Source organism: Oculina patagonica, chromosome 4 (genome assembly GCF_052425735.1).
Source record: "Oculina patagonica isolate OP01 chromosome 4, crgOcupat, whole genome shotgun sequence".
NCBI lineage: Eukaryota > Metazoa > Cnidaria > Anthozoa > Scleractinia > Oculinidae > Oculina > Oculina patagonica.
In genome coordinates, this window is record NC_135761.1 from 9,319,879 (window position 1) to 9,333,915 (window position 14,037).

General features: G+C 39.8%; 1 protein-coding gene and 1 pseudogene across 2 annotated transcripts in view; one reads left to right on the forward strand and one right to left on the reverse strand.

Annotated features, from left to right (window-relative positions):
* The window catches only part of LOC144649408 (5'-nucleotidase-like), a 51,420-nt gene that overhangs the window by 25,474 nt on the left and 11,909 nt on the right, over positions 1–14,037 (reverse strand). For both annotated transcript variants that reach the window (XM_078508898.1, XM_078508897.1), the window contains exons 6-9: positions 13,868–14,036; positions 13,547–13,642; positions 10,522–10,634; positions 10,186–10,240 (exon numbers count right to left, since the gene is read on the reverse strand). In XM_078508898.1, coding sequence (XP_078365024.1) covers positions 10,186–10,240; positions 10,522–10,634; positions 13,547–13,642; positions 13,868–14,036 — 433 coding nt within the window. The remainder of the gene's footprint in view (positions 1–10,185; positions 10,241–10,521; positions 10,635–13,546; positions 13,643–13,867; position 14,037) is intronic.
* Positions 5,652–7,733, forward strand: LOC144651382 (uncharacterized; annotated as a pseudogene).

Here is a 14,037-nt window from a genome sequence, read left to right on the forward strand (position 1 = left end):
CCCTTTTTCTCACAAAAACTAACCAGCTTAATCCATTTTGTACAATCAATACCATTTTCCATGACTTTTTATGACCCACACTTAAACTTCATGACTTTCCAGGACTGGAAAATGCAATTCTAAAACTCCATGAATTTCCAGGTTTTCCATGAACCCTGTTTAAGTGATAAGATGGTCTAGTAATAGGAATATAACGTGGCCTATATTCAACGTTTTAGCATTCATCAAGTGGTTAAATATTGTTGTTGTTTTATTACTCCCCGAACAACTTAGAAATTGGGGTATCTAAAGTTAAAAAATAGAGGTAAAATTGCTTATAAAACTCTAAATGAGAAATTCTAAGGCCTCGGACAACAAAAATTTGACATAACTAAAGGCGATCCTTTTTTGGAAAACTGGGTTCAATGACCATGGTAACAGGGTTTGCACAAAGGATCATACAACCTTATACGCACCAGCTAAGCAGGGTGATGAACCTTCAAGAAATATGTCAGAAAGCAATTCCAACTCAACAAAATTATCTTTGGAAGATGAACAGAACGATGAACTTGGACGATGAAGACGAAGAAGGATTATTTCAGCGGCAACTTTGGAGGTCACATTTGAGAATCATGTTTCTCTTGGTACCTGGTAAGCTAAAAATGTTAATTTATTGGTAATTTTTCGGTTAATCTATATAGTTACAGTAAAACTTGCTTGAACGAATTTTTAACTGAGTAGCGGAGTAGAATTTCTAATCGCTGTAATATCGGGGGATACCCCAGAACCCAGCTAAGATATTGAAGACAACCCAACTTCAGCATTGTTTATGCCGAAAAAGAGTGGAGATGGGCTTGAAGAAGCTTAAGAAACAGATGTATCAGACCACATTGAAGACCCTACCTGTCAGAAAAGTAAACTACCTCAAACTTTAACTGAGAAAGGCTAAGAATACCAGCGCTTTTTAAGGAAAAGGATTATCAAAGGGCTTCAAAAAACTGAAGGACAAACTACATAAACTTGATATGGACTGGATTAACATTTCAGACCTTCATATTCTCAGAAAGTAGAGATCAGATATAGAAGAATTTAGGCAAGACTTGGATAACGCACAGTCAGAATATGTACGATTGTTAACAGGGAAAGAGTGTTATGATGTGGTTGAAGCAACAGCATATTAGAATAAACAAGTAGTGAAGCTAAGAATGAGAATTGGTGAGAAGATATTTCACCTGGAAAAGGAAGAATTGTGCTCTCCTAGCTGTAAGAGATCATTTTACTCGAAAAAAACAGGCTCTTCTTGCATCTCAAAAGGATCAACCACATCACAAGTTTCCCTCTTAAAAATGAAGGCACTGACCGAATAGGCCAAAAAGGAAGTAGAAATGAAATATGCAAGAATAGGAGCCGAAAAGAAGTTGGAAATGGAAAGAAAGAAACACAAGATTGAAGAGATTCAGAGGATAAACTATGAGAGTGCTAAGGCAGAAGTCAATTTTTTTTTCTTGTTATTTAAATATTTTTTTATCTTTTCTATTTTAGGTTTATTTAATATTAGTGACAAGATTCTTGTTTCACTGGACAACCTGCTGGGGTGGTGCCAGTTGTATGACATGGCTGTTTTTGCCAAAGCATGAACTGGAGTTAATGTTTAGCTCAATTAAACTTTACGCTCCTTGTGGATGTGTTTTTCCGGCAATCTGTACCCCGCTCTTTGAACCGTAAACACGTACTTGTATCCCCCTCTATTTATACTGGCCAATGAAAGATACGCTTGCTCGCATTCACAGATTGCCAGCCAATCAGATCCTCACAGTCTTCCCCTGTTTACACTCAAGATCGCAGATACAGATTTCTCACATGTTTATTTCGCCTTTTCAAGAGCTAATCGCTATTTACTTTCTGCCAAGTAATTATGACTGATTACACAAAACTCACGTCGGAAGTTCTTCGACTTTTGCGCCAACAAAGCAGCCTCTCAATTCAAGGCAACCGACAAGTGCTTATCACGTGCCTCAAGGCCCAACAACAACAATCCAAACGGACTGGTAGCCGTTCGCCCGCTGTACGTTCTAACATCAACAAACCTCTTCAACATGCGTTTGTGCTACCGAAGTCACTCCTGACGCCGAGTCCACAGAGGAACCTGACGATCAGGCCGCGATTCCAACGCCAGGTGGCAACACTACTGGCGAAGAACTGTGCAGCGCAGCACAGCCTTGGATCACCATGGATCAGATTACATCAATTTTCTCAGCGATCGTTGAGAGCAAATTTGCCACCCTCACTAACACGCCAGGACGAGCAAGCGCCTCAACAGTGGACCCAGCCGTTAACTTGGTACAACAGCCCCTATCCACTCCAGCTTCAAACCCCGGTGACCTTGCGGTGCACGTCGACGAAAAAACTCGGAAAGCTATTCTGAAGGGTGAGTACCTTGATTTTGTATCACTATTACACAAGAATTCTACCGCTTCCTCTGCCATTTCCGATCTCATTACCCTAACTGTCAATGGTGAATCCTTACCCATTTCTTTTCCGAGCCAGACAAGAGCTAAGAAAGTCCCCATCGATTCATTTGATCGATGGCTGTCGGCTTTCTCCGTTTTTTCCACCGTCCATGGAAATGTTTGCATACCTCAGCATCATCCAGTCCACGCACAAAAAATTCTTAGGTCTCTCCTGGCTTGCTAATGACATCGACTTTAGAAGAAGGGCTGCCCAAGACCCGACCCTTACTTGGAGCAAAATCCACCCCTAGTTGTACCTGGAGAAATTTACTGGCATGTCGCGTTCTGCATGCTTCACTTGTGGTGGGGCCGACCACATGTCTCATTCCTGCCCTCTATCTTCCCGTAGAGATAACCCAAGCTCAGGTGGCGACCCCTGCCGAAACTTCAACCGGGGAATTGCTTACATCAGGACACCTTGCCCCTACCCCCACCATTGTTCAGTCGACAACTGCAACAAAGCTCACCCTGCCACCACCCAACCCAGTTAAAAACAAAGAAAACAAAGAACTTTGGCAATTATTTAATTTGGAGACAACCGAAATCCCTATTTCCAAGAATGGATGGTCAGTATTGTCATAAGGAAAGGTGCAAATTTAATGTTCCAAAGAATACATGTAGCATATTAATTATTTTAAACAAACTAATAATATTTCAAAGAGATTGGGTTAGATTGATTTAGGATTTTTGTTCCAATAAATTAATAATTTCTGGACTAATTTTGTTAATTTATTATACCAGACTGTGCATTTTTCTACATTATTTTTATTATACATGCCAGCAGACAAACAGCAGCCATGTTCAGCAACAAGAGTTGAACCAAATAAGTCATGTGAAGACAAAACAGATGATAAGGTAGGTGGGACGTTACAATCAAAACCTGGAACATCAGTGGAAACACATAGTGTTGGCGGAACGTTTATTTTACTTGTTACGTTACATTAGTCACGCGCTTGCGGTTTTGTTTGTACAGTACGACACAACTTGATTGACAACTTGATTTTCTGGTTTTGAAATTTACTTGTATATAGTTTCTGACGATTCAAGTTTAGTAGGAATAAATGGTTCAATCGACAACGATCGTGGATTTTGTGCGTCTTCATAACATGGTGCCCAATGTGGGGCACTGATTCACGACATTGGGGAAAACATGACAGAAGAGGATCAACAGCTGAATGAAGATCAACTTCCAAAGGATGATCCACTTCCAAGACTACGAGCGACACATGCGGGCAACAAGGGAGTTGTTACAAAGCTCATCGGAAAAACCGAAACTATATTACATGGTGAAAATCCACTCGACTAAAAGGCAAGGAATCAGTTGGCGCGAATCGAAAGGATTTTAAAGGAAAAATTAGAATTCACTCATCAATTCCACGAGAAAATCATTGCAGTATGCAAGGTAGAGGATATCGAAGAGGAAATCGATTTCGCTGAAGATTTAAAAATGTGCGTAATGGATGCGATCGAAACTATTTCACAAGGAACAACGCCCATAAACCCGCTTAGTTCAAGTGAACCCTCTATCCTTGCTCAAGGATCTCAAGGAACGGACGACGTTTACATTCCTACTTCACTGCCTGGATCGTATTCAGCGAGTCCACCACTACAGCAGCAAAACTTGGGAACTAGAACAGAAACTCCGAACCTTCTGGGACACGTTTGAAAGTGCAGTTCATTCTAATCCTGGGTTGACAAACGTCGACAAGTTCAGTTATCTTGTTTTGTTATTAGAAGGTAGTGCATCTTGCGTGATTAAAGGTTTGCCAGTAACAGAGAAAAACTATGAGTCAGCAGTGGACATCTTAAAAAAGAGATCCGGCAAACCGCAACAGTTTATTTCCGCTCATATGGAAGAGCTTCTTAAACTGAACATCTGTACGGTGGATTAACCAGGCCAACTTCGTTTTCTGTACAACAAAATAAGGTAAACATCAGGGGACTTGAAGCTCTGGGAGTCAAGTCGGATCAGTATGGCAGCTTGCTTATTCCAATCATAATGGCAAAAATTCTTGCTGAAATTCGCATACAAGTAGCGAGAAATACGTCTCAAGACGTTTGGGAAATCGATTCCTTGCTTGACCTTATACAAAGTGAAATTGAAGCGAGGGAGATTAGTGAGAAGATAAAAGCCGCGACCGAGCAAGTTAAGCATCCATCCCCCCCCCCCCCAACCACCGTTACTGACAGCTGGAGCCTTTTTAGGTGCCTCTTCAAAGCCAGAGTTGACTGTTCCAAAATGTGTTTACTGCACTGAAAGACATTTCTCAGCGTCTTGCAACAAAGTAACAGATATCAACGACAGGAGAGACATTCTTAGACGCAACAAAAGGTGTTTTATGTGTTTGAAGAAGGGACATTTAGTTAAACAGTACGACAAGAGTTGTAGAAATTGCAAGCCAAGGCAATCGATTTGTCAAGCACAATCACCCGGCGAACCACTGAATTCTCAGTCACCAACTTCCAAGGAAAATTCGCCTCAAAGCGAACCAGTGACACAAGTCCAAAATCACGGTAACGCCACACGAGTCAACACGGCTAATGCAGAAACCCCATCAACTCAGTTAACACTCTCACGGGTAATACACTTTAGTCCATCCAAGTCAATTGATGCTTACCTGCAGGAGAGTGGATGATGTGGATGAGAAAGTGAGCAGAGTGATGCCATTCTTTTATATAACGCTATAAATGTCAGGGCAGCAGATGCTGGTCAGCATGAAGAATTACTGATAACATCAAGTCCTAGATACCTTTAAAAGACAGTGTCTTTTAAAGTACTTTGGCATTTAGAATTTGGAATGGCCACCTGGACATTTGTGCCACAACTTTTGCACAGATTTATGTCAGTGTCTGTGAAATGGATTTGCATTTGCCAATTGGAACCACAGAGGAGGACGCACAAATAAGAACAATTCTAAATAACAAATGTTATCCCTTTAATTGCATATGAAGCGAAACTTTTTTTTGTGCAATTTTACCTCCAATATGTTACTAAAACGACTGCAAAGTTTAAACTTCTCAAAAATAAAATTTGGTCGTGATTTTGCCGCTGCAAAAGCATTATTTTCTGTTAAAAAATGTCCAGGAGACTGGAGCAAGTTAATGCGCTTGTGACGTATTGTTGTGTTTAGTCCCTAAGAAGGTTTTCTAAGGCAAAGCAGCATGTCGAGCGACTCCAAAATGAGTGTTTCCTCTGAAAGTTCAAACAACCACGAAGTAATAGATGATGTGGACGAAGAAGAGGATGATATTGAAGAACTAAATGCCCAGAGAGTCAAATAACCATGCTGATCTACGCTATGGGAGATCACGCCGACGATATTCTAAACTCCTTCAAGCTGAGTGCTACACAATTGAAGCAGTGCCACACTGTTGACGAGCACTTCGTGGTTCGCCGTAATGTTATTTTCAATCAGGCAAAGTTCAATCAATGCCGCCAACAAGAAGGCTAGACAGTTGACACATTCATCACAGCACTGCACACGCTCACCAAACACTGCATTTTTTGTATTCTGACAGAATTGTGGTAGGCCTTCTAGACGCGAAATTGTTGGAGAAACTTCAGCTCGACCACGATTTAACGCTGCCAAAAGCAATCAATCATGCGCGACAGAGCGAAGCCGTCAAAAAGCAATAAACCGTAATGTGAAATGACTTCAAGGAATCTTCTGGAACAAAGAATGAAGTCGATGCAGTGAAGACATTTGGTCTGCAAACCTCACTCTGAATAGCGTTTACAAAAAGCTGAAACCAACTCCGGCCCTCATTCAATCCAGCAAGACCCTGTTTGGCCTGGCCCACACAACCCTTCCCATTTTTGGCTGCTTTATGGGAGTCATCAAGAGAGGAGAAGAATCTTCATTGCAGGAAATATTTGTGGTGACCGGAGCACGCCTAGCTCTCCTTGGCCGTCCAGCTATACAGACGCTAAAAATTGTCCAAAAGGTCAATGCAGTGACCTGGTGTAAATGATATCTTGTATCCTTGCATCCTTCGTTTTATATTAGTCAATATTGGCGTTGGAATTATACCTCATGGATATCAAAATTACTCTTTTACTTTGGATGTTTTCTTGCTTTCGTTCCCCGCTCCCCCATTACAGAAAACTAAGAATTACAACTGAAGATTGTACAATGCTTTATTTATTGTTGAGTTAATTTTTATTTTGTTGTTTAATCTTTGTTGTAACTGAGATCTCTGTCAAATTATAATAAGTTGTGCCTTTTTATTGTCTACTGTAGGAAAAGAATTGTGATGGGGATGACAACACAGATAAGGAACAAGATCAAGAAGTTGACAAAGAGAAGGATGGTGAAGGAAATGATGAAGCAGAGGAGGCCCTTAAAATGTTTGAGAAGAAAGGAAAGGATAAGAACAAGAAGAAACCTGGAAGGAAGCTTAGGTGGTAGCGAAAAGCACTTGATGTTTTCACTGACATTGTGGTAACTAATGAAAGTTACAAGACAAAGGTGATTTTTACAAACAGTAAAAATCTACATGATGGACAGATCTATGAAAAAATATTAGAAGAGCTCAAGGCCAGGGCTTCGAACAAAGGTATTGTATTTTCATTTTCCGTGCCTCAACTTCGAAGCAAATTTAAGAAGTGCATCAGCTTCTGTAAGCAGGCAGCTCTGACCCAGAAGACTGCCACTGGAATACAGCGATTCCAGGAAGATCATGGCTTTGGTAAGTGGTTTAAAGACCTGTTTGATGTGGTTAAGACAAGAGACTCTTGCCAGCCTGAACAGGCATTGGAGCCTTCATCGACCAATTCAGAAAGGTCATTTACAAGTACAGATGGGCTTGGGGAGGAAGAGGACCTCTTTGTCCCCATTAGAAATGCCAAGAAAAGGCATTCGACAGAAGAAAAGCTACATGCGACTACAATTGAGGTTATGAAACTAGTTAAAGAGGCTCTTGACAACAACCCAACCAAAGAAATGATCAATTTCATGAGGGAGGAAATGGAAAAATCCCGCATTTTTTTCTGCCATTTTGATAAGCAATAACCGCTGACAGCTGTAGAGTCTTGTTCACTTTTCCAATTAAGTAGGATGTTATTTGGTTTGACGTTTGAATCAACTGCCGAACCAGAAGCCTATCAGGTAGAAGCGTATAGCTGGTGGCCACAGCTGGGGACTTTTAAATCACGCAGGGAGCCAATCAGATTTTACTTCCTAATATGGACTAATTAATCGTATGCGCACTGTCGCGCGAGTATTTCAGGGAAAACCTCGCCACTCGCCAGGTCAAATTTGACCAGAACGGCAATATAGTTCCTAGAAAAAAGCCAAGGCTGACTCCGCAGAGAGAAAATCGAGTTGATCTGAAGGAAACGAAGGGCGAAGACACCAACAAAGGGAAGACTATTAAGGGGATGCACGGCACCGTAGTCCTCACTCCGCCGCAGCAGTTTCTCAGTCAAAAATATCAGTTTATCACTCCAGGTTTAGAGACACAGACACCCAGTCCAATGGAAACGAACTCTTTTATCACAGAAGAAGAATCAGAGAGTCCATGTCCACGAGCTACGATCCTTCAAACGTGCCCACTGTCTGGGAACACGAACGTGAATTGGGTACAGCGGGTTTCAAGATGTCATTGCAGAGAAAGCTCCACACCTTTCTTCAATTATTTGGGCTGACCCTAATAGGTATTAGGTTCAGCACATGAAAAGTTCGACATTTGAACAGGGCCTTAGGTTGCATTTGCGAACATCTCCTTATCACCAATGCATGGGAAAAGCACAACAACAAACCATTTTAGTGAGACCCCTCATGGCAAAACTGACAAAGCAATGCTGACAGAAGTGACCCATATCATCTGAGTGGCACTAGCTGCAGAGGGCAAAATGCCAGTGTATAGGGTGAGCTGGTAAAAGGACAAGTTCTTCACAATGAACATAGACAGGGCAGTGTGTTTGTTTGGCAGATCGTCATACATGCTAGGCATCTTCATCTGCTGTAAAAAAGATTTGTCAACAAGCTGGTCTGTGGCTTAAAAATCTGTTTCTGATCTGTTGACAGCAAGTTGGATAAACATGTAAAGGAAAAGCTGATAAGCGACATTTTAGATAAAAACCGGCCTTTACGGCAAAACATGGTAACGAGGTATGGAAGTCAAGGCCTTTACAATCCATGTGCCAAGTGTCCCACAGGCAAAAAGACCCAAGTTTCTTTGAAATTGCACATAGCAGTGCAATGACGAAAGGTTAGTTTAAAATTGTACTGTGCTTTTATTTTGAAATATTTATTACAATTCCTTAAGTGCATGTCCAGACAATTTTTTTATCACATTGCAGTGGTCACACAATTCTTGGTTTTCATGTTACGTCATAGAATTTTGAAATCAAAATTCACTAGGCCTGCTAAATTTTCGTTGTCATTAGGCGAAAGATAAACTAAAAATATATATTTTTGCAAATTTTCAGATCGATAGTGTCATTCGTTTTTAAAACAGAGCATTTTGAATATTTGAGTTCTCCGTCGTATGTGACATCAAGCTGAGTGCCGTGACAAAGCTGTTTTGTTTGAAAAAAGGCCTTTCCTTTCCATTTTGTGCAGATTGAACATTTTAGATATAATAAGTGGTGTTTATGTGAAAGTGTACTAGCTCATGAGCCAAGGATAGCCGCTATTGTAAACAGAATTGAGTTCCAGATGGTTTCTCTGACATCACGGCGGTCATTACTGTGTCCCTTGGAAGGACACAGTTACGGCGTCTCCATACTAAGCTTTATAAATTTGCGCGGAAAGGTTCGGAAAATAACTCGCGAACAGTACACCGCACAAACCCGAAACTTGGAGAAATTGTTTATCTATTCATCATCTATAATATTTGAAATTCATAGCTTCTGTAGTTGAATGGTTTCAAATTTATTTTTTGATTGCGTGACAGTGAAAACCAGCAATATTTATGTTAAGTCATCAGCACCTTACAAAGTCACACAAAATAAAGTTTTTCATTTTCTTTCGACTGTAGTAGTAGTTGTTTTAGTTTCCTGTAATGTTCCAGCATGGAACCTGAGCCCCCAAACCCAACAAATGATATTGAAGAAAGTGTCCAGCCATTAAGGAGTATTTCCAGTCTTCCATGTGCTGACGAAGAGTCTCCTACTTTACCAGTGATCACCTCCTGCTTAAAAATCTACAGAGAACCCTGGATTGTTTAACATTGACTGATTTGAGTTAATATTTAAGGATCTAAGTTGAATAAGGGAATTACTCTTGACATTAAATTAAAAAATTAACACATTTAAATGGGCTAGGTCACGTTATTTCAGGTACAGTGTAATTCTATTTATTTTCTAATTGCTAATTAAGAGCTGTAAACTTCAGTTTGGCAGAGCAAAAGTTATTTATTAGCAAAATCACGGCCACATAACAAACAGGGATGATTTTCGAGCATTGTAAATGACACTTTTTTTCCCCTCAGCTAAACATTTTTAGACACGATAATAAAGTCATTCATTCATTCACTTTCAGTTGGGCAATGTTTTTCAAGTTTACCCAAACGCAATCTTCTCAAATTTTGCCCATCCATGCCCCTTTTTGGCCTTTCTGTGTTTCTTTTGAGTTATTATACAGTTTTAAGCTGTCATTGTGATATTTCAGTTAATTCTATGACCAGATGGTCAGTGCCTAAATTGCATGACATAGCCACTTTAATATGAAATTATTTTTCTTAGTCATACCTGTCAGTTCCAACACCACTAGAACATCTGACATAGGCAAGATAGATGAGAGATCCTAAAAACAGAAACGTGTCATTTAGAGTGTCAATTTATTAGACAATATTGGATTTTATTATTATTTCATTAAAAATAAAATTGCAGTTGGACTTGATAATAACCTGCTTCTCTGAGAGTTGTCATTGTCAGGACCCTTACTTCCTAAACAAATTACGGTATGTACATGTGTACCTCTGTTTGTTTTAGAATAGTATGCTTATGCACATGTATACGTATTTAAGTGGTTAAGTGGATTTCTCCGTTCTTAAATATAAGAAAGTAAGCTACATGTTCATTTACCTTCATCTTAAACTTTCCAGGATGATGAATAGTATCTGATCGTAAAGTTCCAGAGTTTAGGATAACACAATCTACTTCTGTCACATTTTGTATGATATCTGTTACAAAGTTTCCTACATTGAAATAAACACAAAGGAAATTTTACAATTTGCAGATTTTATTCAGATGGTGCGTATTCTGGTATATTATTGGTAAATCATGGTATTCAGTCCACACCCAAACTGGAAATAGGCCTTATCATGGTTTACGACGCCATCTTGACGAGTAGGCAAAGTGGGTAGAAATTACTGTGTTTGTATGGGAATCCAATGGCAAATATCTTTTACAAAAACTGAATTCTGGACAACTTATGAATTGTAAAGTTTAGATACTAGGCAAAAGTTTTTATTTGCCAAGTTCGAAGGATGTAGCTGGGCTAGAAAGCATTCAGTTACTCTTTTAACTTTCCATACATTTGTCTATAATTTTTTACGCAAATTGACCCGGTCTTGAAGGAAATTAGCGCGACAAACACAAAGAAAAAACACTTTATTTCAACACCAAGGGTATAATCTTGAACGTAGGGGATAAACAAAGGAATCTGACCGCCTCAAGCGTTCTTTGCAGTTTCAGTGATCAGGGGCCGCGGAGGGGGAGGGGCTGGTAGGGCTATAGCCCTACCACTTTTTTGGTTGGGTTGATATTTTACGGCTTCATACAGGTGAAAAGGATAATAAAGAAATAAAAAACGCACCAGAGTGTATTTTTGAGTTATATAAGCACGAGTTAGAGAAGCGCGAGGCGCAGCCGAGTACTTCTCGCACTTCTCGTGAGTTCTTAAAAATTCCCGCGTGCTCATATAACTCAACAATGCACGAGGAGAAAGTTTTTTATTTCTTTTATGAAATGTTAAAGAAATTGCGCGCGCTCAAACTCGTGACGTAAGCACTGTCGGAGTTTGCTGACTACAGGTAAAGCAAAATCACGTGATCTATTTTAACCAATCGCGCGCGTGGATTTTGGACAGTGAACGAAGATTGTATATTAAAGCACGATAAAGCACGCGGGTGACGTATGCAGCGTGCTTTATTGAGTTATAATGAGTTCGAATTGACCAATCACAGCGCGCGCAATTCCTTGACCATATTATAATTAACAATTAGATTACGAGCCCGAGTTTTCTATGAGCGAATAGTCAACGAGGCGCAGCCGAGTTGACTATCGCTCATAGAAAACGAGGGCGAGTAGTCTAATTGTTTTAGTAGAAACTCTAAAGGATTGCAGTCCAAAACCTACAATTTTGTGCACTTTGAAGACAAAAATCAAGAAAATTTTCCGCTTAAAGTGCTACGCGCGCGCGATTGTTTTCTATCGGCGAATAGAAAACAGTGGGAGAACCAATCAGATTCGCGGATTTCCAATAGAACACAGCTGAGTTTCTACTAATGAAATATATAGATTTAGGCAAGGCTAAAAGTGGAGCTCCCCATTTGTTTAAAAATGACCTAAATGGGAAAATTTTAACATTGCCCACACAGAATCTCGCGTAACTGCGTTCATAAAGTAAAAACATCATGAAATTTTCTGTCATAAAATCAAGCTCAGCAATTCAGTACAGGTTGTTACAGTGGAACCTCGATTTAACGAACCTCTATATAACGAAGTCCTCGATATAACGAACGATATTTTTCGTCCCAGTAATAGCAAAATATATGAAAAAGATCCTCGATATAGCGAACACATTTTGCCAGTCCCTTGGCCCTTCGTTATATCGAGGTTCCACTGTAGCTTGCATCAGGGTCCTGTATCTTTCTTCAGCGGACTTCACCTATGCAGTTGTTAGCTTCGTTTTAACACAATCATTTGCTAAAGTTAAGCCTACTGTATTCTTGATGATAACAGCCGCAGATTCAACAGCGAACAACAGAAACAAGCAAACTGGACTTGCACAAGAAATATCATTCGCAATTATTTCGGGTCTCCTCGTAAACCATTTTAGTTTTCCACAATTTCAAGGAATATAGATGACTTTTGAGGACATCGTGGGAGAAAAATTGGGTAAGAAATGTTCTCTGTCACTCTTTTTACTTGCGGTTTCATACAGACAGCCTACACAGTGGATACCATGCAGCAAATTTTCCAGCGTTTTCATATCCTAACTTCGTTTAGTTCCTACTAAAAACGTTCACACCATCCAGTCGATAGAAGATAACGTCAATTGCTCGTTTTACTTTTACGAAAAATGTGACCAGAGACCAATAAATTAAAATTTAACCGTGTAGCGATTGAACGAGAGCCACATTTTTTGGCGTGAAGACGCATCGGGATTTCGATACACTCACATATGAAAAATGGACAACATAATAGAGCAGTTGGGTAATAAACCTCTCAGATTTTTTGCTGTGTGCTGTTGCTGAGAAATTTTACCCATTTTCTATATTTTGTCTTGCCTGCGAGCTTTATTTGCTGTTTGCAATTTCCCCTCCTTTTCTTTAGCCACGGGTGGGGAACCTTTTTCGTCCCTAGTACGTACGTAGGTGCAGGAATCTCCGACAAAAGCGCTAAAAGAACACTTCGTCCCCAGTACGTACGGGGGTGGCGGCGACCCCCAAAATTTCTTGCTCGATGGATAAACATTTGCTTACTTAGCGATGCTCCGTTCGAGCGCGCCAATAGCGCGGGAGTTCCGCTATGAATTTTTACAGAACAAATGGCGGGACAGTGATCCCTAATTCTGCTTTTCTTAGCCAGCTTTTTAGCCCTACCACTTTAAATTGATCTCCGCGGTCCCTGGTGATACTGGCAGATTTCCACCCTGATAAAATACCGGTAATGCCTTTTCCTAGGAGTCAAGAACGTCTGGACTGTATTGAGGTATTGGGGCCAAAATAATGGAAAGTAAGGTCATCAAAATTAACCCTCCACTTAATTAAGAGCGCGGAAATAAACGTTAACAAAAATTAACACGCCTTAAATTAATGCGAATTTTCGAAATTTGTGTTAATTTCATGAAGTGTTAATTTCCTATAATAAGGTAACTACTCACCTAGATTAGTTTCCTTTGTTCTTATACTAGAAAACCTGCCATCAAGTTCAACTTCCACTTCACCAATAACTTCTTCCATCATGTCGTTCATCACACCTAATAAAATAATTGTAAAACTTTGGCATATTTGCTGCAATAAAGTCAACTTAAAGATGGTTCACTTCTTAGGAAAGATTCTCAAAGTTCACAGAGGGAATCCATGTACGTACATGTAAATGTTAATGACAATGCTTTGAGGAGTTTATTAGTCCTTAGTGTAAACATATAGCAACGGCTAAATCCACTTGATGAAATTTGTACAGTATAATATTTTGAACTCACCAACATATTTATCGACTGTGGCTTTTACTTCTGGATCTTCTGGTATATCACTGGTAATTTCAACCTTTTGCACATCTATTGTGAAAGAGTTGTCTTTGTTGAAGTTGACAGTGATGCAACTGAATTCTCTGAAGTCTGTACCACTCTTGATAACATGAACATCATTAATC